General features: G+C 44.8%; 4 protein-coding genes across 4 annotated transcripts; 1 reads left to right on the plus strand and 3 right to left on the minus strand.

The window, feature by feature from the left end:
• Nucleotides 1–650: 650 nt before the first annotated feature.
• On the minus strand, nucleotides 651–3,144 carry LOC4332279 (uncharacterized). Its single transcript, XM_015772809.3, has one exon. The coding sequence runs from the start codon at nucleotides 1,864–1,866 to the stop codon at nucleotides 859–861; it is 1,008 nt and encodes a 335-aa protein (XP_015628295.1). The 5' UTR covers nucleotides 1,867–3,144; the 3' UTR covers nucleotides 651–858.
• A 2,598-nt stretch (nucleotides 3,145–5,742) lies between these two features.
• LOC9272347 (probable mitochondrial import inner membrane translocase subunit TIM21) lies at nucleotides 5,743–11,340 on the minus strand. The gene is made up of 7 exons (XM_015772659.3): nucleotides 11,191–11,340; nucleotides 10,571–10,592; nucleotides 9,357–9,508; nucleotides 8,070–8,248; nucleotides 7,100–7,148; nucleotides 6,892–7,011; nucleotides 5,743–6,207 (listed from the first exon to the last, which is right to left on the minus strand). Exons 1-7 carry the CDS (start codon nucleotides 11,305–11,307, stop codon nucleotides 6,049–6,051), a joined length of 798 nt encoding a protein of 265 aa, XP_015628145.1. The 5' UTR covers nucleotides 11,308–11,340; the 3' UTR covers nucleotides 5,743–6,048.
• A 4,656-nt stretch (nucleotides 11,341–15,996) lies between these two features.
• Nucleotides 15,997–19,793, minus strand: LOC4332282 (probable disease resistance protein At1g61300). The gene is made up of 2 exons (XM_015772937.3): nucleotides 18,693–19,793; nucleotides 15,997–18,058 (listed from the first exon to the last, which is right to left on the minus strand). The coding sequence occupies exons 1-2, from the start codon at nucleotides 19,710–19,712 to the stop codon at nucleotides 16,328–16,330; spliced, it is 2,751 nt and encodes a 916-aa protein (XP_015628423.1). The 5' UTR covers nucleotides 19,713–19,793; the 3' UTR covers nucleotides 15,997–16,327.
• A 4,113-nt stretch (nucleotides 19,794–23,906) lies between these two features.
• LOC4332283 (uncharacterized) lies at nucleotides 23,907–27,936 on the plus strand. Its single transcript, XM_015773537.3, has 7 exons — nucleotides 23,907–24,504; nucleotides 25,561–25,975; nucleotides 26,503–26,640; nucleotides 26,736–26,895; nucleotides 27,027–27,159; nucleotides 27,247–27,393; nucleotides 27,506–27,936. The coding sequence occupies exons 1-7, from the start codon at nucleotides 24,121–24,123 to the stop codon at nucleotides 27,761–27,763; spliced, it is 1,635 nt and encodes a 544-aa protein (XP_015629023.1). The 5' UTR covers nucleotides 23,907–24,120; the 3' UTR covers nucleotides 27,764–27,936.

Below are 27,936 nucleotides of genomic sequence, written 5' to 3' on the forward strand. Positions count from 1 at the left end.
CTTTGTTCATTGCAGATCGAATTGTAGGGCCAAATACTATGCGACAAAAGTACATTTACTATCACTTCTAAAACTCATTGTCGCCACCCTTCAATTTCATTTCATCAGAATCAGATTCTCTGCAGTCCTTGCATCAGTTTACTGCAGTGAGTATGTACTTATGTGCTGTTCTTGCATTGGCTCAAATCGCAACCAGGTGAGACATCAGGTGAAAGCTCCAACCACGCTCCAACCACTTCGGCTCAAACTGGTGAAGGATTGATTGATGACAAGCTGACAACGAGAAAGAGCATAAGGAAACAATTCTCAGAGAGGAAGCCTCCAAGAACTGGCTCGCAGAAGCCATCAGTTGTGATGTCCTTGCTTGATCAAACTTGACATGTCCTGAACCACCACATTGTCACTGCATCATTGCCGGTTTGTCCCATTCACTTCTCATGGCACCATTCTCATCTGCCAAAATGGTGGCACTCTGACCTAACCTAAGGGTACTAACCCGGACATGCTTATGCCAAATCGGAGGTTCAAACTAATTATACCCCAAAAGTGTAGTACACGTGCCTAATTCGAAGCTGAATATCTAATGTGTGCTATAATCAGGAAGCTGCTCTCAAACACCCTATCGAAAAATGGAAAAGAAACTCTGAAGATTCATCAGAAAAAGTTCAGAATGGCTTCAGAAAACTTGTCCAAGAATTGAACAAATTTGTTTCAGAGAACTTATATATAAGCATGAAAAAAAAATTACAACTGTGGTTTTCTCATTGTGTGAATCATTGTACAAATGAACAAAAGGTGAGCTAAGAAATGGTTTCCTTTTTCTTTTTACAGATTTTTTTTTTCTGACGAGTAGTAGTATCATACAGCGCTATGGCAGAGGCTTGATTTCCATTGAGATTGTCTCGTCTCCAACCATGCCAAGAATCTGTAGACCTTGCCGAAGACGCTGAGGAAGACGAGGCCGGCGACGAGGCTGTACGCCAGCACGGCGACGGCGCCGCCCTCGATGGCGACCCAGCCGACGAGGTAGACGGCGTCGGCCGCCACGAACACCCAGCCGGCGGCCTCCAGCGCCGACCGCGTCCACGCGCTGAGCCGCTCCTCGCCGTAAATCCGGCACACCATCCGCGAGCACAGCGCGAAGATGATCGCCAGCGCCGTCTTGGAGAGGCCGCGGTACCGCACCGCCGTGCCGCCGACGACGAGGGGCTCCATGCGGCAGAGGCAGGTCGCGCACTCGCCGGAAAACTGCGACCACCGGAGCGCCTCCAGCCCCGTGTAGTAGGGGAGCACGACGGCGTCGAGGTACAGGCTGGCGTGCAGCACGCCGGAGACGGTGGACGCCTCCAGCACCGCGTACCGGATGTCGCCGTCGGCCTCGTTCCGGAACGCCAGCGCCGACGCCTGCAGCAGCAGCAGCAATGCCGGGCCGAGCTGCGCGAGCGGGAACACGGCGTTGATCCGCTGCCCCTTGGCGAGCACGAGCAGCACCAGCGGCAGCAGGAACGGCCCCGACGGGAGCAGGTACTTCCTCCTGATCCCCCTCACCCCGCCCGCGCCGCCGCCGCCGCCGCCGCTCCTCGCCAGGTCGAGCACCGTGAACGCGAGCGTCGAGAGGAAGCAGTACGCGGCGAAGGCGGCGACGAGCACGCCGACGGCGGCGTGGTAGTCGCCCGGGTACGAGCTGTCGCAGTAGTAGTGGTACGGGCAGGTGACGAAGTCCGTCGTCTCCTCCAGCTGCCACCTCGTGCACTTGAGTATCTGCCTCACCACGGCTTCTCCGCCGCCGCCGCCGCCGTCGTGCGCCGTCCACGCCGACCGGCCGGCGCCAAGAAGCGGCGCGAGCATCTGGTCATACGACGACATGGCAGCAGCTGTCTCCTCCTCCTCCTCCTCCTCCTCTTCTTCTTCCTCTGATTCTTGTCCTGTCAGCTATATGATGCATGCCTGCATTTGGTGGCTAATGATGGCTTGTCTCTCTCTACCTTCCAACTCCTCTCCTCTCCTCTTCTTGCTCTTCTTGTTCTTGGATGTTGGTGTGCTGCTCTTGTTGCTTGTGTAGGGAGGGAGGGAGTTGGAATTGGATAGGGAAGGTTTAACTGGAGCTCTCAACTCAAGCTGATATTGCCATGATTGCCCTTGCTCTGAATCTTCTGAAACTCTGATAAACTCTGAAACAGTGTGCATTACCACCCTTGGAAGAAGATTCAGTGGTGGTGCTTAGTCTCTTAATGGATGATTAGCCTGGTTAATTAATTTGGGGTGGTGCAGGGGTGTTTTGGTCAGATTGTGTTTCATGGTTTGCTGTCATGGTGGTTGGAGGTGAAGAGAAGACTGAAGGATTGTTTGACTTTGTTTGTAGTACTGGATTAGATTGGTAGGCCAGCAGGGAAGTAGAGGAGAGAAGGGAACATTTGTGTTGCAGTACTAGTACCAAGCTGTTAGTTAAAGTTTGTTGAGGATTTGGTGAGGAGGAACTAATTAATCCATTTCCTTTGTTTTGTTATTCATGTTGATTGGACCTGCATGATTAACATCTAGCTAAGCTATATGTTCATCTTCTGATTATTTCATCTTCCCAAAAAGGTCCACACTGACAGAGAATGATGGTGCTATCATTTGGATTCTGAGGCATCATCTAGGTAAGTCTTTTATTCACCATGAGTGATTGAGTGGTAGTACTAATTAAGGGTTCCCTTTTGTTATGACTTGGTCTCTAGGGAATTATTTGGTAGGTGGCTGATTAGCTGAAAGCCAGGTAGGCCATGATCCTGGAGGTAGGAGGAAGGAGGGGAGTTTATGGTATCCCAGTCCCTGATGTGTTGTGCTGTTCATGTCTCTTATGAGATGCTGTTGCTAGTAGCACAAAACCACACCTCTGTGTTTTTACATAAACTAGCCAAATTTTGTATGGTCCTAGGGATTTCCTTGATATTTGCATAGGTGACCCCAGCTGCCCACTTGGAAGAAGCTGTAATATGATTTGATATCATATGAAATGGATATGGGCATGCATCATGTGGGGAGAGTAGTATTACTTCTTTAATGTCACCCCCTAAGCTGTGATGTTGTTCTGCTTGTCTTCTCTGCTGAACATGTGATGACAGACACAGAGGAAATGGATAGGAAATAATAGTGGAGAATTGGCAACTGATCAAGATATTGGGCATGCTTTAGGGAGACATTTTGGTGAGAAACACAAGCAACCGATCTGTTTCAGGTACTTCCTGGCCCTCTGGATTGATTTGAGAAAACTTCAAGCAACTTTAATAACATTTTGATGTTGAAATTAGTGGCATGTGGCAAGCTAAATAAGAAGAAACATGTCATCGAAAATGACCGTATAAAATTATTGTGAAGCATATGCTTTGCTTGCGAAGACCGTGAAGAATGTTTCAACATCCGAAGCGTCGGCCAAGAACGTAGTACGAAGGTTAGTTTCTTCTAGTTCTATCATTAATTTGAGCAGGCCTTGCCTGCATCATGCAGCAGTGACTGCCAATTATTCCAAGCTAATATGCATACGTCAGTGTGTTTACTATGCAGTTGAAACCTTCATAAGTCAATATCAAAACACCTTTCCAGACCAATGCTGAGAGATATTATTAACCCATCAGAAGTCACTGGTACGCGCCAAACTTCTTCGTTAGGAGTACTAACTACTAACAGATTACGATGTGTGCCTCATCAACAGCCGTAGGTCGTCACCGTCTAGAAGAAACAATGGGCCTATGAGATTAAAAAGAGTGACATAATTGCTTGTGTCAATTGGTCGTTTAGAGTTCAGCAAAAGAAAAAAGAATGATATAACTATTCACTGGATTGTTGATGGGTTTTATCTACTTAGTTATAGGGATGAATTAAAATATTTTGAAAAAAAAAACTTAACGAATAACATACAGCAAAGTGCTCGTAGTAGAATAAAGTCTTTTGAGAAAAATGTATTTTTGAAAACGTGAAGGAAATAACACGGTAGTAGTTCGGTGAATAATCTGAAAAGAATGTGAGTAGCTGTAGTCTATGGACAGTAACCCTCTGTCTCTCTGTGCGTGTTTGTTACGTTGACCTGCTGATTCGACAGAGATCACAAATCAACTATCTTTTTGATTCGACGAATCACCTAATCCTGAGATCATTTGGTCCTGACAACGAACATAAGCTTCCATGTTCTTAGCCCATCACCATACAATTTCCTTGCGAGCCATGACCGCTACACCGATAGAAATCGAGAGTGAATGAGATCTTTGAACAGATTGGAATCGACAACACGATGCATCCACAGGAAAGAATTGAGCCCCCTGAAAGATACACCCACTCCTTGCATTGTGGGAGCAGGTAGATTAAAATCTAAAAGCTAAGCTATACCAGTAGTCGTAGCTTGGCTCCAATCAGGCATGCTGATCTAACAGATGAAAGCAACCCTGGTAAAGGCTGAACCAAATAGAGGCTTGATAGTGATCAGATGGATGGATTAGTAGTAGTAGCCATGCTAAGCTCTGAACCTGGCTCTTGCAATTGCAGATGAGAGACAAAAGGGCAAAAAAAGAAGAATATGTGTCCAGCATATACAGGTACTACGGAGGAGTATGTGCAATGTGAGAATGGCTCTGGTCTATGAATGATAAAGTAATGAGGTGACCGAACCTCTGAATTTGCACGACCTTTGCAAAGCAAGTGAGAATCTGCACTGGGATTTCTGATCTCATTGTGGATAAAAGATGACCAGGGGTCCGGAAGTGGCCTGATCATTGGGGACGAGTTACAAACATGATCATGCAAAAGTTGACATTTTACCTGCAAACTGCGAAGTGTCGTTTCACTTTTGAAATGTTGGTGGGGCGACGTGTTTGAAGAAATTGAAGTACATCTTATCGGTACAGAGAACATATTGCAATTTTTTTCTAATATTATTATTTTAATTGAAAATTGTAAAAATGGTGGCCGCCTGTTTTTTTTTTTTTTGCCAAAATAGGGCCGCCCTATTTTAGAAAAAAAAAATCCGCGCGACCACCATTCATACGATGTACCATTAAAATAATAATAATCCCAAAAGAAATTCACAGATTACTCTTAATTCTGAAATATAGGTAACGGTAGAGTTGTTCAATAAACGGAGCCCAAGCTTTTATATATATAGAGAACGTATTTAAAAATCCGTACGGGCCGCTATCATTAAGCTTATTTTTCATCATAAATTGGTCAGGTTCTTCCGAATAAAATTTCCACAGAAAAAGAACTTAGCAAACGAAGAAACTGCACATAAATTTAGGAACACGCCTTGAAACTTTTTAAAAATTAAATTAAACCTACAACTAACCCGCTAACCCAATAGTTGCAAGTGCACATACGTCAACTGTATGATTTTTAAATATGCATGATATATTTAACAGGTAATACGTAATTAGAGAGAACTACCAAATCTCCCTAAATTTGCCAAACTCACCTTTTCTGGGACGTTAACTTCTAAAAATATTTGAGTGGTTAAGATGAATGCATCTAAACCACGGTAAAACACAAATCGCTGGTCAGGGGAATGAATGGTCAACTAAAAATTGTACTACTTGTTTTTCAAGAACTTGGAGATTGCTTCCCGTCAGCCCGTGTATGGCCTTTTTACCTCTGGCTCTGGCTTGAAATAAGTAAAAGAATTATGAAAGGTTATCGAATACATTTTTTCAAGATATCCAGAGAACATCGGACGATCCATATAAAAGAAGATTTCAAATAAAACAGGAACCGAACTCTGGTAATCTTGCTCTTGTTTCTACCATTGTTTAAGCAGTGTTATAAAAATTGTGATGTATGCATGTATCTTAATGGCCTTCAGCTGAACAAAGTAACATTAGGTCCTTCCATGCTACACCATATTTAAGATACCAGAAATGATCAGACTCAGATAGTTGTGCTACTGGGGAAGATCAAAACTCAAAACTTCTGTAATCAAAGGATGATTTCTAAATATGAGAGATGTACACATTGGATAGGTAAGTGTGGAGGCATGAACCTTACAACAATTCTGCCACTGCTAACTGCTTGTTTCTTGCATCCTTATGCTGGTACGTAAGATTCTAACATTAGTTGTACACGATGCGGAGACACAATCTCAACAATAAGGTATGTGAACTTCCAACTCCTGTCATTGTTATCTTTGAACATCTCTGAATACACCTTTCCAGCTCCATGTGGTCCTCGGATATAGAAGTTTACCTAAATAAGATGAGTGTGTTTCGAGTGATCAATCAAATTCAACCGTGTGCATAACCATGCAAACTATATGTCTTAATATCAAAACCCGTCCTAATGCCCCCTTTCCCAATAAACAAAGAATTGTATCTTCACAGAATACATGGGACAACTGAGAACATGTTTGCATTAAGCAAGGATAGACCATAAAGATTACACCCGACGATCTAGTTGTAACCAAACAACAGTCAAGTGCAAGAGCATACGAAGACTATTACACAAAGAGCAAAGTATCATCGAGAAGGCCATTACACGATGATATCTACTTCTAAGTATTATTATTGGCATTGACTCAAACAGTCTTTCTAGTCAAGAAGCTTGTGTGCTCATTTCTCATTTCCTCTTGCTATGTTATCATTCACAATCTCCCCTCAGTTAAATGAAGCCATTAGCCCATGCCATATAAATATAATAAAATGTCAAGGAGCATGTGTCCATGTCACGCCCAGAAAAACATTTAATTCTCCCATTATTCCACTTGATTAAATTGATTTATCTTTTATTTAATTTCTAGAAAATGCATTATTAAATGTTTTTTTTTTAATCCCGAACGAAAATCGGGGCGTTACAGTCCACACTAAACTTGAGTGGCAAATAAATCAACATACTTAAAAGAGACAGAACAACAGAGGCAAGAATATATGCTACCTCCACATGTTCAACACCGTCCTCATCTGTCCAAACCTTGTTAGGAATGCGCTGCCGAGCTGCACGATTTCTACTTTCATTGCCATATCCAGTAACAGGATACCCAATTTTTGCTGTAACCTGACAAAACGTGTGAAAACATGAAGTTGTACCAAGGGGAAAATATGATATGTATGAAGGAAGTGGAATAGCACTAATGTCCACAAACCTGACTGTCATTCTGTACTCTTGCTAGCGCTTTTCCAAAAATCTTGTACCTGTAGAATGGTAACAGCAGTGCAAGCTCTTTCAAATTGCATATAATAATATATGCATTTAACATAAGAAAAAGATTCGAAGCACAAAAAGAACTTTCACTAGGAAGTAACAAGAACACCCATGCCAACTTGCTAAGTGACTTGCATAGGATCAAATCAGAAATGTGCCATGGCACTCTGCTGCAGCATACAAGAAAAAAAATCCATAGCTTACTGATTGTTTCTTTAAAGTTTGGCACCGTAAGTGGCTACATGTGAGGGTCATAAACAAACCTAGAAACATCTGGATTAATAAATGTGTGTGTGATATTAGTTTTTTAAAAAATAAATAAAAAGGAACTATTTCCATATTATACAAAATATTAACGCTACAATGTGAAGAAAGACCATTGCACAGTGCATATTTGTAGGACTTACCAAATTATCATAACTGGTTAGACTTGAATGTATTTTACTGTCATAAGCCATACAATTATGCGAGCAACTATATTATTAAAGTACCTTTGATTTCATTCAAAATGGAGGCTTCCTGAGGAACTGGTTCATCGTGGAATCTTAAGCCATGTGAAAAATAGGAGAGGCAGGGGTTGGATAAAAACTGAAATGGAAGAAAGTGGTAAAAAGACCACTGAAGGCATGGAGTGCATCCAAAGATTTGGGTTTGGATAGGAGTACGAGGAAGTTGGCGATCCAACATCCAAGTGCCAGAACTACATAAGAATTTACATAATTCTTTCACCGGTATCATTCCTAGTAGTATTAGGAATATGTGGAAGTTAGAGATCCAACATTTTGGTTCTCCTGGCTATACTTGGGTTTCACCTCTAGTCCACCCAGCTTCCTGGGACTAAAGATTGTAGTACTTGTTGTTGAGCTAAGTGCCTAAGTCAAAAGAATTAACAATTAATGCAGAAAACTTACTCTTTTGGTTCAAATATAAGTTCTTTGAAAACAGCATATCCAGCCACTGCTGCAATTCCAAGTCCCGCAACTATTACAAGACTGTAGGAAGCCCCTTCAGCAAATGTCACTGGCTTCTCAGGTATGTTGTAGGTAGGGGAATCAAATGGATCTTCAACAGTTTTCAGGTCTTTTGTACCCTGAGGATGAAGACATCAGTCTTTTATAAGCAATAAAATAAGAAATAGAAAACAACAAATCAGGGGGGAATGTCTGATAAAAATTACAGTTCGGAGCAATGTATATGTTGAGATTACAAGGCGACAAATATGTGTCAGGTGATTAGTTTGTTGATGGGAATTATGATTTAATTATTCTCCAGCAATACGTTGCCAACTGAAAACCTAAGACCATAGACAAGACTGCCCTGCCAGTAAGGAGGTATGGGGCATAGAGCAAACCTGTCTCTTCTACCTCTATTCCCTTCCTCTCTGCCTGGGAGCTGCCCTTCCTCTCTCTTATAACTCCAGCCAGCAAAGATTGAGGACCACATTCAGTAGCCAATGCCAGGAGGGTGGAGGTGAGAGGAGCAGTGAACGTCTTGCCATCCAGTTGGTTGCCCAGCCTAACAAGAAGCCTACCCAGACTGCCATGCCTTGCTCTGACTTGGACTGCCTTTGGCTAATTATGCAGCCTCCCAGCTTAGATTGCTGAGCATGGGCCGCTCAGGGTGACTAGGTGCTACTGAGTTTCTTAGGTGACACCTAGGCTTTGTGGTCATCTTCTTTGGAATTCCCTTTTTGTATGAGGTAGTACTATAGTCTACTCTTCTGGCTTAAGTAAAATTACGGAGCATATTTGGGTAGACTGAGATTATGAACACCAGAGCACCTAGCAGTTAACTATGTTGATATAACGAAAAAACATTATATTTCCGACATATACGGAATCACCCCTATCTCATAGCAATTGAATAACTCTTAACTTTTTTTTCTAACAAGATTATTCACCACCACATTACTGAGATGATGCCCATACATTAGTCAACAATTGATCCAGCAGTTCCCTGAGGCAAGATTCCTGACAGTTTTGATTGTATGACATGAAAAGAAGCCTACTCAAGATTACACATGTATGCATACAAATGCTCACTGAGGTGGCATGCTTAATAGTGTCATGTATTGTACTTGATAATCCGCAGTAACATGGCCAACAACATTGATGAAAATTGTACTCACAGAGGATAAAAAAAAGCAGGAACAAAATATTGAACAATTTAAATAGCAAAACAGACAAGCTGTTGCTTACCTCTTTTGGGTTCTGCTCTGAAGCTTGTGTGGAGTAGGATGCAGAAGGCCTAACTAAATGAGTAGATACTTTGTGGCTTTCACGCTGTGTTGTGAGAGGACTTGAAGGGTTTGACTTGATCATGTACCACCTTGATTTTTTTAAAGATGAGGCTGCAAAGTTTCCCAAAAGAAAATTCACTCAGCACTAAATAAATATAGATAAGATGTTGCAACTTGCAAAGCATTGTTGGTCAAGATCCAACAAAAAAGAACATGAACGTGAGACTATTAAATGTCTGAAAATTAATAAAGTTATGATGACTTGATGAGACCATACAGATGAGAAACAATTTTCTGTAAATATGAACTTCATTGAATGTCTATTGAGTATTGATCTGAGGTTTAATGCCTATTGAGTATTCAGCACAATTTCGTTAGAGAAGCCAACAACACAAGATTCACTAATGTCTTTCAATTTTGAGTAAATAGCATACTATCATTTTGCAACAACTTAAATCATTTCAGTCTAGTAGGTTTGATGTATGAAGAGTATGCTTGACTTAGTATTACAAGGGCAGTGCATTCAGTAATGCTCTCTAAACCAGTATATGAAAGAGTACGTACAATATTTGAAATTAGAATATGCAACTCTCTGTCATACTATGCTTAAAACATTAAAAAAACAAAAAATAAAATCTTTGATCAGCAGATAATATATGTTTCATAAAGAAAGCATATTATATGTCAGCAACTAGCAATTCTTTTGATGTAGCTGAAAAAATATTGCAAGAATTTGAATAAAAAATTGTGACAAGCAGCAGGTAGGCAGATAAAATAATTATATGTAGATTGTCCCTAAAAGTATGATCAGGAAGGAACCAAAATTGAGGTAGCAGATGAAATTTATAGGGATGCGAGTACATTTGCCACCACACTGTGAGTTTAGTGAGCATTCAGATACATCTAACATGTTATTCTTATTTGCACTATCAATTTAGCTTCTATGCTTATTTGCAGTTAAATTAAAGCAAAGTAAGTAACAACATTTATAACATGTAGTGTAGGAGATGTTGTGCCACTCAGCACAAGAAACAGCGGTCATTTCTTAGATGCAATAATACCCAGAACATCTTTAGAAACATGGATGCAACCATATAAGAAAATTTGAAACTTGCATAAATAGACACTTGATGAACAAAGTAGAGAGCTTCAGGATTGAAGATGAGCTTAGACCTTCAGCCTTTGCAACTTCATGCTGAAAAAAAAAAGACGAAAGGTAAAAAAAGACATATATGTCACCTAGAGCAGAAAACACACAAAAAAAACTATTAGTTTATCACACAATGAACAGATTCAACAATCTTCTTAAGGATCTATTCAGTCTCGGATTAGGAACAGTTAAAAGTTGAAACAAGGTCAGGATAATGGTGTATCTATATAGAAAATAAAAAGGTCGGAGATAATGGTGTGTCTATATAGAAAAATAAAAAGGCACTATTCATTACCACTATTAGAGTAACAAATCAAGCATTGCTTTAGGCTCTAAGTATATAGATTCAACAGGAACCACATGCTACAATGGCGATAAGACTCCAGATGAGCTCACCGCATAACCCATTGCCCTAAGCAACAATTAATACTTCAGTGAAACCTGCGCCTGGCATGCGTTAGGTCCGGCTCAGGGACCTAACTAGGGCATCACATTACCGGAAAGCTCACTTAAACACGAAGCTATCAATGAAACAGCGACAGAGGCATGCGAGCCGGTGTCGGCATTCCGCCGAACACCTCGGAGGCGCGCAGGGGTTTAAGCGGGTTTAGGGTTACAACCTCCCCGGTTGCCGCGGGGTTACCTTGGGGATGGCGCCGCTGAGGGGAGCGCGCGGCGGACGGCGGGAGGAGGCCTCCGCGGCGGTGGAGAGGAGGCGGCGGTTCTGGTGCTGTAGCAGCCTCGCGATCCGGGACGCCATTGAGGGGGGGAGTCTCTCGCTTGTTTTACTTGCAGGAGGGGAAGGGGGGAAGGAGAAGAGAGGGGAGAGCCGATCGAAAGGAGGTTGCGGTGCGGTTGGGTGCTCGCCTTTATTTTTGCGGCGATTCGAGGTGTCCGACGATTACGAATCCAACGGCGATGGTGGATTGGCGGAGGGAAGCTGGAGGCTGCAGGAAGGGTGTGTATAGCAATTCCCTTTTCAATCCTTACTCTTTGTTTTTCACGTTTTCATTTCTCGAACAATTTTTAATATATATATATATATATATATATATATATATATATATATATATATATATATATATATATATATATATATATATATATATATATATATATATACACACACACACACACACACACACGGTGACGCTACGTAGCGCCCGTACGCGCCACCGAGTTTCGTAACGCCAGTACCAGTCGCCCCCCTCCCTCTCCTCCTCCGCTTTTCCCGTTTTTAACTCCCTTCGCAGTACCGCTATTCTTTTCTTTTTTTTCCTCCCACCTCCTTCCGACTTATCCGTTCCGCATGCAGCACTCCAGATGCTAGCCTGTGTTAAGTAAAATATTTACTGCAGTTGGTCCATTCTCACTAATAAAATTATTTTGTTAATCTTTTTCCCACTTACATCCGGTAGTATTAATTCCAGTAAAAAATTCCATAGCAAAATCAGACCTGTATATCTACCTAGTTAAAATTTTACTCCCCTCTATTTAAACTTAGTTAAAATTTTACTCCCCACAAATTAGGGGCTCGATATTACTCCCCGTATATTTTTCACACCAGTTTCCGTGTGTTAACAATAATATTTTTGTTACATCCTTTTTGCATTATTATAGTTAATAACTCATTAATTGTTGAATAAATATTTTATTACTCACTTAATGACGGCACTGTGTTTAATACGATCGTATACACATTTAACTTCCTGAGTTAAAAAAAATTACAAATGGGAGTTGAGACCAACTTAGGGTAAAAAAATATCATTGGATAAAAACAACTAAATAACGCTGGATTACAGGACACGGGCATTCGTCAGGCGGAGTCGCCGAGGACATGGTGGTCCTGGAGCCTGGAGGAGACGTCCTCCTCTGTCCTCCACAGCAATGTTCTGCAACTAGCGCGGTATGAACCTCTAAAGGTAGCGACGACCTCCTCATCCCTGACCGTCGGATCCATGCTCCCCTACGTCGAGCGCAAAATGTACTTCCACCACCAGCGAGGGAGCAGCTTCCACCACCGGTATCCATGGAACCACTGCAGCAGGCAACGAGGCCACGCGGCCCGCGGGGGCACCGTCGATGTCATGGAGGATGGCCGGCATGGCACCAAGGCTGACGCTCTTCATCGATCCTCCTGCTCATGGAAGTTCCATGGCACGCTCCTAGGGAGCGACATCCAGTGATGGTAGGGGCTGCGCAGATCGATTGTCGACTGCACCGTTCGCTAGTTGCTTCGCAAAAAACAAGCCATATCCGGCCGTAGAGCCCGGCCTACTCACAGACAACGCCAGCGCTCGCCGCCACGCCCCTCAGCACCGGGATCCATGCATGGCACCCTCAACATCCCCGACCATGCATGTACGCGCAACTGCTGTGTAGATCCAAGATGAAGGATGAGGCACATCTATTCTCCCGAGTCCTGAACCGCCTCCATCCCTGTGGCCGCCGCCGTAGGCCCGCCATCGAGGCAAGCGCTTGGGAAAGCATTGTTGCCGGCGCCACACCAATTCAATTTGACATCGGCGATGCCGACGGGTAGAGCCGGATACCGATCCGCCACCAAGTCTCGCAACTTATCACCACTCACGGCTTGGATCTCGTTGCACGTTGCCTACTGCGGATCCCGCCGCGAACACGACGATCACGATGGCGTGGCGGTGAGGTGCCGGTAGGGCATTCTACGGCTGGGTGCTGGGATGGATCCAAAAATTTCGGGAATTGGAGGTTTGAATGGTTACGGGCTTATTGCTGGATACAAATACATATATAGGCGGTGCAAAATGCAAGTAAAAAAAATTACTACTACGGCTAGGGGTGGATTGGAGATTGGTCGTCGATGAGTTAAATTTTAACTGCTTATTATGGACCTGGTGGGGCTGGAGGCTGTATCAGGTGTTGTTTAATACGTAGCACCCTAAGGTGCTGTATAGTAGTTCTGTATATATATACATATGTATATGTATATATACATATATGTATATGTATATATATACATATGTATATGTTACTTTTAAAAAATATCATCTATTTTTAAAGTTTTTAGTTACTCCCTCCATTCCAAAATACAAGACACAACCCAAAGACCAATAAATAATTATTATCACCTCATAGTTTGGGCTAGGGGTGGATTGGAGATTGGTCGTCGATGAGTTAAATTTTAACTGCTTATTATGGACCTGGTGGGGCTGGAGGCTGTATCAGGTATTGTTTAATACGTAGCACCCTAAGGTGCCGTATAGTAGTTCTATATATATATATATATATATATATATATATATATGTTACTTTTAAAAAATATCATCTATTTTTAAAGTTTTTAGTTACTCCCTCCATTCCAAAATACAAGACACAACCCAAAGACCAATAAATAATTATTATCACCTCATAGTTTGGATTAATCTAATAAATACAATGCATGCACCCAATAAAATTAGAGATTTTGATAGTGGAAAATTTAAATAGTAATATTTTAGTGAAGAAGATGTGTTAGTTAATAGCATGTATGCATGTATGCCTTATATTATAGAACAAATCTAAAAAGTACTTGTGCCTTGTATTATGGAATGGAGGGAGTAATGATTAATTAATCATACGCTAATAAATTATCTTGTTTTCCATGCTAGAACAAACGGATCTGAACCAACCTAAAGGCTTGTTTTGCCAAAACCTGGTAAATTTTTGTGCTAGTATATAATTTGAACTAGTGAGGCGTACGTGACACGGTTAAATTTGCCATGATTTTGGTTGGACAAAATTTAGCTTCAATCCAAACAAGCCCTTGCTTTACTCCTTGTTTCATTTGTGGTTTGTTTTTAACCACTCATCGTCTCTTGAATCTGAATTGAATCGAGTGAAAACAATTATCACATATATTCAATAAAAATTGGCATTATAGGTTTGTTTGCTTCGCTACCATGTTAAGATATTGGCAATGTCAAAATATAGGTAAATTTTGATTGAGTCCAATGGCACATTTTAATAGCAAACCAAACACTAGCCAAAGTACTATTAAGAATTTGATATGCCATATTTTGGCTTCAAATGAAAATGATCATGTATTTCTACAATTATGTTCATGTCAACATATTTACCTGATTACTTATATAATACACTCGTACTAAAGTATCCTATGATTTAGCAAGCGGCGTTTTGGATGCTTTCTCCTTGCACCAGTAAATGTTTATTTAGATCCACATCTCAACATCTCTGTTCTTCTTCCTCTCCTCTCCTTAGTTGAGTACAGACAATATCTACATCACACCCCTTCCTTTTATGGCAACATATTCTATACATACAGGCCCTCACGTGTACACACGTGCACACCAACTAAAAAATGTCACCAAAAAATCTAGAAAAAATCATACACATACTTTCAATTGTATTACACATAGGGTTAAAATCTTAACATCAAATTCATTATATTTTAGCCGTAACAAAAAAACAAAAAATCTAACAGTTTTAAGGTTGCAATTTTGTCAGAATTTTATCTTTTTTGTTATTCTCTATGTAGAATGAATTTGAAGATGCGACTTTGCACGTAGATGTAATACTATTGAAAGTACATGTATGAATTTTCCTAGAATTTTTTGTGATAATTTTTAGTTGGTGTACACGGTGTGTACACGCGAGAGCCTGTGTGCATAGGATACGCTCCTTCTTTTATACATCTTTGTTTGTCCAGTCAAAGCTGGTAATGAATTCATCATGGTGTGCAATAGATCTTTTAAAAGCTTTCCACGTGACAAAAGCTGGAAAACATCCAAACAGGTCGTAGATTTCATACATAACAGATCTCATACTTTGAGAAAGGAACGAACTGAGTTTAGCTTTATTCTCACAAGAAAAAAAAGATATAACGAGATAAAAAAAAAGAAAACTCTAATCAGCCCTTTTTAGTGACTGCTTAGGTAATTAACCGATCCATTTAGCTGCAATGTCCAGGTGCAGCCCAAACCATGGCCCATAGCCAACCCAGCCTGCTACTCCCCAGGCCGGAAGGGCCCCCCAGTAAACATCAGCATGTCCTACGTATTAGGGTGTGTTTAGTTCACACCAAAATTAAAAGTTTGATTGAAATTGGAACGATGTGACGGAAAAGTTGGAAATTTGTATGGGCGTGTTTAGTTCACGTCAAAATTGAAAATTTGATTAAAATTAAAATGATGCGACAGAAAAGTTAGTAGTTTATGTGTGCAGGAAAGTTTTGATGTGATAGAAAAGTTGAAAGTTTGAAGAAAAAGTTGAAATCTAAACCAGGCTTATGTGTAGAAAAGTTTTGATGTGATAAAAAAGTTGAAAGTTCGATGAAAAAGTTGGAAACTAAACCAGGCCTATATATAGAAAAGTTTTGATGTGATGGAAAAGTTAAAAGTTTGAAGAAAAAGTTTGGAACTAAACTCAGCCTTATAATCACGTCAGGAATTCAGCCTTATAATCACGTCGGGAATTCGAGCACAAAACTAGTATGAACATATCAGATATTCAAGTTTGCTTGTTTGTAGCATAGGATATAGTTTGAGCAAAACAAAGAAAGAAGTGCAATGTTCAGCGGTTGAGTTTTCCTTTTGGCAACGAAACACAAGATGTTCAAAAGAAACCGTCCCAAATTTAAAGGAAAATGAAAAATAATCCAAATTAACAGTCACCAAATTTCCCCCGACGTTCCTTCCCTAACAGATCAGCACGTCTCCAAAACTTCAACCTCTGCATCGGAAAATCGGATGCACGCACGCGCGGCACGGCGCGGCGAGATTGCAGCGACGACGACGTTGTTTTGTTCAGATCAGCACGGGCGCGAAGTAGGACTTGACGTCGTCGCTCGCCCACTGCAGCGCGCCCCACCAGTGCTTGTCGCACTCCACCCTCACCTTGCACTGCCCGCTCGCCGCCGGCCGCATCGGGATGCGCCTCAGCCGCGGGCAACCCCTCGTCTGCACGCGCCGGAGCTCCGGGAACGCGCACTCCCCGCCGTCGCCGCGGATGGCCTCCAGCTTGGGCAGACCCAGCAGCGCCAGCAGACGCAGCCGCGGGAACGTCACCAGCTCACCCGCCGCGCTGCCACCGTCCGCGGCGCCGCCCAGCAGCGTCGTCATGCCGTTGCACCCGCTGAGGTTGAGCGACTCCAGGTGCGGGAGGTGCTGCACCCACGTCAGGTGCGCCACGGCGTGGCACGCGCCGATGGCCACCTCCCGGAGGTTGGACGCCGCCCCGTGGGACCACGCCACGGTGCGGAGCTTCGTCAGGAACCCGAACTTGATCACCTCCAGCCTCGGCGCGCGTGCGTCGGCGACGATCTCCTCGACGTCGGAGGAGTAGATGGTCATCTCCCTGATGCTCTCCTGCACGCCGCCGAACTCCGCCGCGTGCTGCGCGGACAGCAGCGGCAGGGACCGCGTGCCGTCCTGCAGCTTGCGGAGGTGGAGCGACCGGGCGCGCACGCCAGGCGCCAGCCTCGCGAGCCTCGCCACGTCCCTGGTGCTGTCCAGCCACAGGCCCAGCGCCGTCAGCTGCGCGCCGCTGCTCTCAAGATCATCAATTACCGGCGCGATGTAGTCGTCCGCGATGGAGACGATGCTCGCGGTGAACAGTTCGAGCACCTGCAGCTTCCCGAGCCGTGAGATCAGCCCGGCCGGTATGGTGATCTGGATGTAGTAGTTGTCGCGCAGGTAGAGGTACTTGAGCTGGCTCAGGTTGCTCAGCTCCATCGGCAGCGACAGGATCCTGTTCTTGGAGAGGTTGAGGTACTCCAGGTTGACCAAGCAGCAGATCTCCATCGGGAACGCGTCGACGATGCCGGTCTCCTCCATGTCAAGGTAGGTCAGCCTTGTGAAGTGCTGGATCGCCTGGATCATCCTCTTCGGCAGGGCACGGTTGCACTGGAGCATCAGCGTCTCCGGCTGCGCGTCCGCGAGGGCGCCCCCCGTCTTCGCCGGCACGTCCTCGATGCCGTTGTGCATCAGGGACACCCGCCGCGCGTCGCGCCACAGCGCCTCCTCCCGCGGCGGCTCCCTCAGCCCGGCGCCGGCGCGGACCAGCCACTTGCCAGGCGCGAACCGGAGCGCCGCGTCGCGGACGACGTCGTGGAGCCTGACGTGCGTGTCGGACGGGAACATGTTGTACCGGTGGTTGTCCCCGCGCTCCACCAGCCGCGACGCCTCCAGCACGGAGATCACCGAGTGCGCGAGCCGGTGCGCCTCGTCGACGTCGGCGAGCTCCGGGAGCAGGCCGAGCCCTGTCCAGCACTGGACGAGCTCGTCCTTGGAGATGTTGTGATCCTCCGGCCAGAGCGCGCAGGCCAGGAAGCACTCCCTCGCCATGTCGTTCTCCAGATTGTCGTAGCAGAATTTCACTAGAGGGTGAGCGATCTTGTCCGGGCCGGGCGCGCTCGAGAGCTTCGTCTTCTTCAGGGCGTCGAGCGCGTCGCCCCACTCCTTCGGTGTGCGCTTGCTCGACATGGCGCGGCCGACGGTGACGAGGGACAAAGGCAAGCCCTTGCACTCTGAAGCAACCTGTTTAGTTGTAGAACGAATTTATTAGCAGTTGTCAATGATGGAACAGATCAAATGTAAATGAAATACATCAACTAAACTTGATGGCACATAAGTACATAACACGTTGATAAGTCGTGCAACAAGCCAGTGCAAAAGGATTGAAGAAACAGAAAGATTATCATGGAAAATAGAGAAACAGAATTGTTCGATTGCCTTTGTGTAAAACGGAACACATTTTAAAATCTTCTGCAAGACCATTCTGCAAAGGGTAGTATTGTACCATAACCATTGGGTGATAATAATCTGATAGCATTCAATTTGTGATTTGCAATTTGGTAGTAGCTGGAAAGAACAGGAAATCACAGAGATGATCCTGATTTAAAAAGGTAGCTAATGTTTATCGGAAAATCCATTTATAAAAAAATATACAAGGAAATTCAGTTAGCGGAGACATGAGAATTTGACCATCTCATTTCTCAATCGAAATAAATCCTTACAGTTAGCATCAAACCTAGACTGAAACTTAAGCATGTACCATTGTATGATCTAACGGATGGAAGATATCTATTTTTTGAAGGAAAACTGAAAATGCTAAACGTAGCGCTTGTTTTGAACCAATCTGATTTCAAACAAAGACAGATCAAGTGATTACCTGTCTTGAAAGTGCAGGAATCCGAGGGTGGCGATGGATCGTCTCCTCGCGAGCGTTGGCCTCGAACAGGTTCCACGCATCCTCCTCGCTCAAGCACTCCATCTTGATCTTCTTGCGGCATCCCATGTCGGCGCACACCGCCTCGCTCCTCGACGCCACCACCACCTTCCTCACCCGGCCGGCCACCATGCCGAGCGGCTGCGGGATGCCGACCCTCTCCAGGTCAAGTCGCTCCCACACGCCGTCGAGGAGCAGCAGGAAGCTCTTGTCCCTGAGGAAGCTCAGGATGCCGGCGGCCTGCGCCTGCTCCGTCGGCGCGTCGCGGAGGCCGAGCACGCCCACGACCTCCCTCTGCAGCTTCGCCACCGTGCAGTCCCTGGAGGTCGCCACGAGCAGGACGTGGTCGAACGGCGCGACGAGGCCGCACGCGTCGCGGACGTGCGTGAGCACCGTGGTCTTGCCCACGCCCCCCGCGCCCCAGACGCCGAGCGCGGCGTCGCAGTCGCCGAGGAAGCGGAGCGCCTCGTTGAGGTAGGGCCTCGTGAGACTGGTCCCCGGCGGGAGCTCCAGCTCCTCCGGCTGGCGGAGCAGCGGCGGCGGCGCCTGCGGCGTGGACAGCGCGGCCTCGAGCAGCGCCTCGCCCTGCTCACGGAGCGCGCGGACGGCCTTGAGCTGCTTCTCGGCCGACCCGGCGACGGGTGCCGTGGAGACGAAGTACTGCACGAGGCGGAGCACGTAGAGCTGGCCACCATCGTGCCGCGCCTTGAGCGACGCGACCTCGTCCTGCGCCTCCTGCACGCGCCGCAGCCACGCGCGCGCCAGCTGGTCCGACTCCGGCGGCGCGGGCTCCACCTTGAGCAGCTCGGACCGCAGCTGCAGCAGCGCCTCCACGGCGTCGGCGAGCTCCTTGACGCGCCTGTCGGCGTCGGCCAGCGGCTGCCACCACTTGCCGAAGACGAGCACGAGCAGCGCGCCGCCGAGGGCGAGCGAGGCGAGGACGGCGGCGAGCTGCATCTCCATGGCGCGCACAACTTGCGCGGGGGGAACCCACGGAGAGGAGCGATAGGCGTGGACGGAAGAGTGGGCGGCGCTTCCGAGGACGGAGAGGCGGGCGGGGGGGCGCGCGCGTTTAAGTGGAGGGGGGAGTGGGTAGTTGGGGTAGTGAGGAGGAGAGCCGAGAGCGCCGAGTGTTAAATGGCGCAATGAAGGCGAGAGCAGAATTAGTTGGACGCCTCATCACTCGCTCGGCCTGTGGGCTGAGAGGAAAGCCTGCGAATCGCCGGAACGGGGTTGGAGAGGACGACAGCATAGGTGGAGAGCCCACGTTGCCGAGGCAACCTGCACCTGCCACATTCAAGGCGCTCACCAATGGATCCATCTCGGAGAAGATAGACTGCAGTTGAGGCGTAGGCTGTTTGGTTCAATGCTTCAACTTACCACAATACATTTTAGACTGTTATACCGTTTTAGCCTTGTGTTTGTTTCATTGTCTTATGGCAATCCATACTTTCTTATCATCTTACCCCACACGTCGTAGACTCAATCTTTTACCTAACTTTGCCATAAGTGTGGCTTATAATTTGTAGGCCACAAAAAGTGTGGCTGCCTAACATTGTCTAAAGTGAGTTATGTCAATGTTAGTTAAGAACCAAACAGCCCCGTACTCTCTTCGTCTAAAAAAAAGACAACCTATGAGGGGATGTGGCATCTCCTAGTATAACGAATCTGGACACTTCGCTCCAGCCCAAGCCTCCGACGACGGGCCTCCGCTTCACTCCGTCCGAAGTTAGCCTTTATACGTGTGCAAATAAATTTGGATCACAACCCAATAGTTCGTAACCCTATGTAGTCCTGGTTGTATCCGAGACTATAGCGTGAAATAATCGGGATTAAAGATCGTTACCAACCGGGATTAAAGATGAAGAGACCAGGTCTCGATTGGTAGTTTTTTTTAGTTTTTTTATTGTTTTTAACTCCTTGCATATTGATTTAACTCCATTCCCAAATCATCACCAAATCGTGAAATCCCCAAATCATCTCCAAACCACAGAGCATACATCACAAATTCTCAAAGATGGTTACATCACAAATTCTAAAAATAACATCACATATTCACGTCACGGTTAAATACATCACAAATTCTCAAGAAGAAATTCACCACAAATCGTAAACAAACAAATTCTTCCTCCCAGCCTCCCCAGCCCGGCCGCCGCCGACCACGCCCGGTTGCTGCCCCGTCTCCTCGTGCGCCCGGCCGCCGCCCAATCTCCTCGTCGTGCGCTCGGCTCGCTCCCAGCCGCTCCCCGCGCTGAGATAAGGAAAGAAAGGAAAAACAGGTACAGGAAAGAGAGATAAGGAGATGGAGGAAAAAATATAGAGGAGACGAGGAGTTTTTGAGGATGGGAGAAGAGGATAAGTCATAAAAATTATATATAGTGTTTTGATTTTTATTTCCGGTTGGTAATACCAATCGGAATTAAAGTTAGTATATTTAGTAAAAATCTTGGGCGTCCTAACACAGCCTGACATGGAATCAGTCTGGACTAAAGATGATCTTTGGTGCCAACCGGGACTAAAGATCACCTAGTCCTATTGTGCTTTTAAATCGGGACTAAAAATATTTTTTAAGTCCCGGATAGATTTTTAAGTAACAGGGACTATTTTTCAGGCAATAAGGAACCATTTTTGCTGTCCATGTCTCACTTACACGTGAGACAACTGATCCAATGCTTAACATTTGGCAGCGATCACTTTTCAAAGTGAAAAAAAATGCTTCAAGGGGTAGTCTAAGGGCATCAACAATATGAGCCACTTCTAGGGTGTCCTCACTATCTGAGGGATTTTAGGGGTACTCACCTCTATAATGCAGGTCACATCTGGGTAGCCCAATGAGTATCCCAACCCAAAAAAGACTCTCTCTCTCTCTCTCCTCTTCCTCTCTTTCCTATTCTACCCCTCTCTTCTCTCTCTCTCTCTCTTTCTCCATCATCCACGCGAGAGCACCGAGAGAAGCCCAGGCCGCCGCCGCTCTCTCCCCCCCTCTCTCTCTCTCCCGTGGAAGGTGGTGGCGGCGACCCCGGAGGTGGCAGATCCGGCGCCGCGCGGGTCGCGGCGGCGGACAGTGGCGGATGGCGAGCGCATGGTGGACAAGGCGGCGGACGGTGGCGAGCGCCGTGCTGATCGCGGCAGTCGAGGCGGCGGATGGCGAGCACGAGGTGGATGAGGTGCCTACTCCGCCGCGGATTTGTCGTTGCCGCCGCTCTCTATCTCTCTTGTGGGTCCGCCTCGGTCGGCGGATACTCCAGCTCTACCAAGGGGTGAAATAGGAAAACTCGTTGGGGAACCGATGTCCACAGGAGCCCATCCCCCTCCCAATGCATCCCTCGGCTGCATCGCTCGGCTGAAAAGTGGCGAGAGACGCGTCCCTGGGCCGGGGGATGCGCTCCATCGTAGGGAGCTGACGCGGACGGAAAAGCGGATGTCCGTCGGCGAGGGAACGACCCAGAGACGCATCGGTGATGGCCTAAGGGTGTTTTCATTTGCACAAGATTGTGAGTAGATTTGACTTTTTCATGCGTACACTTCCCAAGTACTAAATGATGTGTTTTATGGAAAAAAATTATATGTAAAGTTACTTTAAGAAAATCATAGTGATATATTTTTCAAATTTATAATAATTAATACTTAATTAATCATGCGCTAATGAATCATCCCGTTTACCTATTTCTCAACCTTCTCTTTTACCCCCTATTAAATTAACACTCCTAAAAATATTTGGCAAGAATATACAGCACGAACAGTAATCTATTATATTATTAAAGGAATAGAAAAAGGACCCTCCGCATTCGCTCTCATGGCCTAGAAATTCTCACATTAATCGGAGAAAAAGAAAAAGCAGAGTCCATATAGAAATACAATTTAGAAATAGCTGAAATTTGGAATTAAAAAAAAATAAGAAATATTTAAAAATAAGGAATATTAGAAGAGGAGACTAGAGTCCATATAGAAATATAATTAGGAAATAACTGAAATTCGGAATTAAAAATAAGGAATATTAGAAGTAGAGTATACAGTCCATATAGAAATACAGTTAGGAAATAACTGAAATTCGGAATTAAAAATAAAGAATATTAGAAGTAGAGTATAGAGGCAATATAGAAATACAATTAGGAAATAATAGACATTTGGAATTAAAAATAAGAAATATCAGAAGTAAAGTATAGAGTCCATATAGAAATACAATTAAGAAAAAAATAGAAATTCGGAATTAAAAATAAGAAATATTAGAAGTAGATTATAGAGTGCATATAGGAATTTAAAACTAACTATATTTTGGAATAAACATAATAAAATTAAAAGTAGAGTTTAGAGTCCGTATAAAAATACAATTTACAAATAACTAAAATTCAATATTAAGAAAAACACGGGAAGAAGAGTTTAAGGTCAATATAGGAATACAAATATAGGAATACAATTTAGAAGTAACTGAAATTAAAAATTAAAAATTAAAGAATATTGAAAAATGAGTTTAGAGTCCACATGGAAATACAATTAGAAATAATAAAATTTCAGAAATAAAAATAAATAATATTGGAAGAAGTGCATAGAGTCTATATAGAAATACAATTTACAGAAAATTCGGAATTAAAAGACGAGTCTAGAGTCCATATAGGAATATATATAATTTACAAATAACTAAAATTTGATATTAAAAATAATTAATAACTAACACGTATATAAAATATAATATAAAAATTCAGAAATAAAAAAAATAATATTGGAAGAAGAGCATAGAGTCTATACATAAATACAATTTACAGAAAATTCGGAATTTTAAAAAAGAAATATTAAAAGACGAGTCTAGAGTCCATATAAGAATATATATAATTTGCAAATAACTAAATTTTGATTTTAAAAATAATTAATAACTAACAAGTATATAAAATATAATATGAATATTACACATTAGTAGTTTTGTAAAGTTGTTACAAAATTTAAAATTATGTTGTCATTTTAATATATTTGAATAATATAATAAAAAAACATATATGTTATTATATGAGAGAAAATATAATGATGCTAGCCGCGCAATCTGCGCGGACTGGACCACCATGCTAGTTTACTCTATTTTCGAAGTTTATTTTTCACATATTGTCAGCCACAAACCACTGATGGAGATGTATAGCTCCAAACAAAATCAGCCTTCATGGTCCAGAGTCTCACGGCAACCGTGTCCGTCCGCGCGCGCTCCTGCTCCACAACTGCAAAAGATTCCGCTTCCACCGCCCACCACCGGAGCTCAAGATTCCACATGATCGTGTGGTCGACACTCGACAACGCACTCCGTCACTCCTACGATGAATATACCGCCATGGGGATTCCCTCCAGTCCGCAGCTCTAGCTCACAAACACCCAAGAAACCTCCCCGATGCAAGGCGCCATCACGCGCGCCCGCTTGCAGCACCGCCCAGCTAGATTCCACCGCGCCCCGTACCGGTGCATCCCAGTGACGACCACGACATGCTTGCCGGAAAGGAGAGTCCATCGCGGCGGCGGCGTCCAGTGGTGCGGCAGTAGTGCAGCCACCGGCGAGAGGGCCCGGGCCGTCTCCGAGGTGAGAGCGGCGGGAGCGCGCGGCGGCGACGCGCGGCCGCCGCCTCAGGGGGAGGGAGATGTGGCGGCGGGCGTGGCAGAGGCGCCGTCTTCGGGCGGTGGCGCGAAGCGGGGGAGCGTGGTTGGCGCCGCCGCGCTCGTGGTCGGGACCAGCATCGGCTCCGGCATCCTCGCCGTGCCACAGCGCACGGCGCCCGCGGTGAGTCGCCGTACTACCCTACACCTGACGAGCCTATTGCTAGCATCATCACAATCAGAATCCCTAAAACGAACGATCGCCTGCGCCGATTTCGACATGTGATCAACACGGTGCATGATTTTAGAGGAAGACAACGCGAAAAAATCGATGGAATCAATCACCCTCTCATCGTAGTACTCCCTCCATTTCACAATGTAAGTCATTCTAACATTTCTCGCATTTATATTGATGTTAATGAATCTAGATTAATGAATCTAAACATATATATTTATCTAGATTCATTAACATCCATATAAATATAGATAATGCTAGAATGACTTACATTGTGAAACGGAGGAAGTATATTCATATCTCGGACCGGTGACAGGTCCCTCTCTTGCCTTGACCTTTCCACATGACACCGAAAGATTATACTACTAATACTAGTCTACAACGTACGGTGAAGTAATTAGTGATGGCCCATCTATCAGGATTCAGGACCATGAATTTGGCACGGAACTGACAGGATATCTGATCGCCAAAAATGAAAGTAGTAGCAGCAGTTCTAGTAGTACTATCATGAGACAGATCTGAAGTAGCCGTCCACATGTACCCCCCACAAACAGCTGAATTTCTCTGTCTTTGTTGTGAGGAGTAGTTACGAGCATTCAAGGTTCACTTGGTTAATTGTCGACCCACCAACCTCAAGCATTCTTGATCTGGCAAATTCGTAAAAAAAAAAAAAAATCTCCCGAACAGAAATGGAACAAGAAGAAAAATCTGAACTTGAACTTTTCCTTTGTATGGTGGATGTTTAAGTTCTTGTCGATTACTCATATTCTCCAATAAATCAAAACAGTTTATTATAAAATAAAAATTAGTTTATAGGTAAAATTTTTATATACATGTTTTTAGAGATTTAAAAGTTAATACTTGAAAAAAATGCATTGAAAATATCTTAAAATCATCTTAAAAATTAAGTTTTAAGAAAATAAACTTTGGCTTTAACTTATTAAGGTCCGCCGATGTGACTCTTACTAGGGTCGCTGGCATTGCTGATGGTCGTGCAATTGGCAGGGGTTCGTTCCGAGCGCGGCGTGCATGGTCACCTGCTGGGCGTTCCTGGTGATCGAGGCGCTCCTCCTGGTCGAGATCAACGTCCACCTGCGGCGGAAGAAGGGGAAGGACGCCGGCGGCGACGGCGATGGCGGCGGCGGCGGGCAGCTGGAGGTCATATCGCTGAAGAGCATGGCGCAGGAGACCCTGGGCGAGTGGGGAGGGAACCTGGCCGCCGCGGCCTACCTGTTCCTGTCCTACACCTCCATGGTCGCCTACACGTCCAAGTCTGGCGAGGTGCTCTCCAGCGTGGTCGCCGGCGTTCCCGAGCCCGTCTCCGGCTGCGCCTTCACCGCCGCCCTTGCGCTCCTCATCGCCGCCGGTGGCACGGGCGTCACCGACAAAGTGAACCAGCTGCTCACTTTCGTCATGATAGGTTGGTAAGCTATCGTTGTGATCAACACTTGGAACAGCCAACGGTACTAAATACCACATTGTTTAGATCTGCATTAATACGCTTAAATGACAAATTTTGGCATCTGCAGCCGTCTTCTTTCAGAAGAAATTCTGCTGTCTGAACATCTCCAAGCTAATTAAGCAAGAAAAAGAAAATGTGACTTTAAAGATGGTAGCAGCATATGGAACAGTAACTCGTTTCTGAAATTGTGAAAACAGAGATGAACAAACACTGGTTCGCCCAACTGGAATTCAAAGATGGCATGTAGTGGAGTAGTAACTCATTTCTGAAAGTGTAGAGACAATGACGAACAAACACCCACTCTCCCCACTGGGAGCTCCATACTACTTGCAACACAATGCACTGTGCTGAAGTAAGAGCAAACCTACTGTAGCTGATAACCATATTACATCCATACACCTCATGTTCTTGCTGTCATCAACGTGATCTGTCTTGCGCACTAGTACTAAGTACTAACTACCATCGTGATCTGTCTACTGATGCAGGATTACTGCTGACGATCGAGGTGTCTGCAGTAGCATTCGGTGCCGGCCTGACCCTGCCAGCTAACACCAACTGGGAGCAGGTCCCTGCAACGCTTCCGGTGATCATCTTCACGCTGGTCTTCCATGATATCGCACCAGGTACATGCAATGCAACTTATGTAATCATCCCACGGATGAAATTTGCAACTTGCAAGAGGTACAAGTACTGAAGATTCAGTGTGCAATTGTCGCAGTGATATGCGCGTACCTTGGAGGGGACCTCGTGAGGATTCGGCTCTCGATACTCGTCGGGAGCATCGTGCCATTGCTGTCCTTGCTCGTGTGGGACGACATCGCGCTCAGCATCTCCACGGATCTTGATGGGTTTGACATCCTGGATATGCTTAATACAGAGTGAGCGTCTCCGCTGTAGCACTACTGCACTAGCAAGAACACGTTGTGTACAGCTTCACCTGCAATCTGCTTCTCTGTATGAAGCTGGAGGCGTTGAATCCTAACAGGACAAAATTTTCTTTCTTTTGTAGATGGAGTTATACTGTTGTGGAGACGTTCTCACTCCTTGCTGTCGGGACGTCGCTGATCGGAACACTGCTGGGAGCTTCACAGTTCTTCATTGAGCAGATGACCAATCTTGTCTCTTCTTCAGCCCAAGGACATGTATGCTTCATCAGCCAGAGGACTTGCATTAATTTATATCTAAGAACAATCTGTTCAGTTTTATGAACAAACAATCGATGAGTGCAGGAAGAAGAAGCATTAAGGCATCGTGGAGCGAAAACGGCTGTGGACAACAACAGGCTCAGCTACATCGCTGCAGGGGCTGTGGTTGCCCCAACCGTGCTAATTGCAGCTACCGTTCCGAATTCATTCTCCATTGCTACTGACATTGCAGTGAGTGTACACCAATACATGTGAAATCCTTCAGTTCTTGCCATCCTAGCTAGCATGGTTCCGACACTTACAGAAGATTAATTACTTGGTGGGTTGATTTCCTAACGTTCAGGGCGGTTACTGCATGACCATCTTGTATGGCGTTCTTCCTCCATTGATGGCGTGGGCTATCGCCTCCAGGATGTCAGATTCGAGAGCTGGATCTGTCGAAGCGGAATCATCTGTCGCCGGTGGCAGTGGCAATGTGGACTTGACTAGTGCAAAGCCAGTTTTAGTAGGGATGGGGGTGTTCTCTGTGCTCATGGTCTTTGAGCAAATGTCCCAAGATTTCGTTAGTTTTCAGTCCTATCTCCTTGCATGGACAGGCTAGATTGCAGTATAGAAAGAAGTAGCTGCTAGCAAGTGTACACGAACTAATGATTCAGAGAATAATCGTTAGGTTTAAACATGTAATTTGTCAGTGTAGCTTGCATATCTCCTGAAAAATTAGTATAGATTGTACATACGATTGTACGTATGTAAATAAATCGCTTTTGTTCGCTA

The sequence above is a fragment of the Oryza sativa genome, chromosome 3 (assembly GCF_034140825.1).
Source record: "Oryza sativa Japonica Group chromosome 3, ASM3414082v1".
NCBI classification, from domain to species: domain Eukaryota; kingdom Viridiplantae; phylum Streptophyta; class Magnoliopsida; order Poales; family Poaceae; genus Oryza; species Oryza sativa.

Coding starts and splice junctions, on each gene's coding strand:
- LOC4332279 (XM_015772809.3), bottom strand. CDS start 1,866: ATGTCGTCGTATGACCAGATGCTCGCGCCGCTTCTTGGCGCCGGCCGG.
- LOC9272347 (XM_015772659.3), bottom strand. CDS start 11,307: ATGGCGTCCCGGATCGCGAGGCTGCTACAGCACCAGAACCGCCGCCTC. Junction 9,509..10,570: donor TGAAGTTGCAAAGGCTGAAG/GTCTAAGCTCAT, acceptor GAAACTTTGCAG/CCTCATCTTTAAAAAAATCA. Junction 6,208..6,891: donor ACGGTGTTGAACATGTGGAG/GTAGCATATATT, acceptor CATCTTATTTAG/GTAAACTTCTATATCCGAGG.
- LOC4332282 (XM_015772937.3), bottom strand. CDS start 19,712: ATGGAGATGCAGCTCGCCGCCGTCCTCGCCTCGCTCGCCCTCGGCGGC. Junction 18,059..18,692: donor TTCCTGCACTTTCAAGACAG/GTAATCACTTGA, acceptor ACAACTAAACAG/GTTGCTTCAGAGTGCAAGGG.
- LOC4332283 (XM_015773537.3), top strand. CDS start 24,121: ATGCAAGGCGCCATCACGCGCGCCCGCTTGCAGCACCGCCCAGCTAGA. Junction 25,976..26,502: donor GCTCACTTTCGTCATGATAG/GTTGGTAAGCTA, acceptor CTACTGATGCAG/GATTACTGCTGACGATCGAG. Junction 27,394..27,505: donor CCATTGCTACTGACATTGCA/GTGAGTGTACAC, acceptor CCTAACGTTCAG/GGCGGTTACTGCATGACCAT.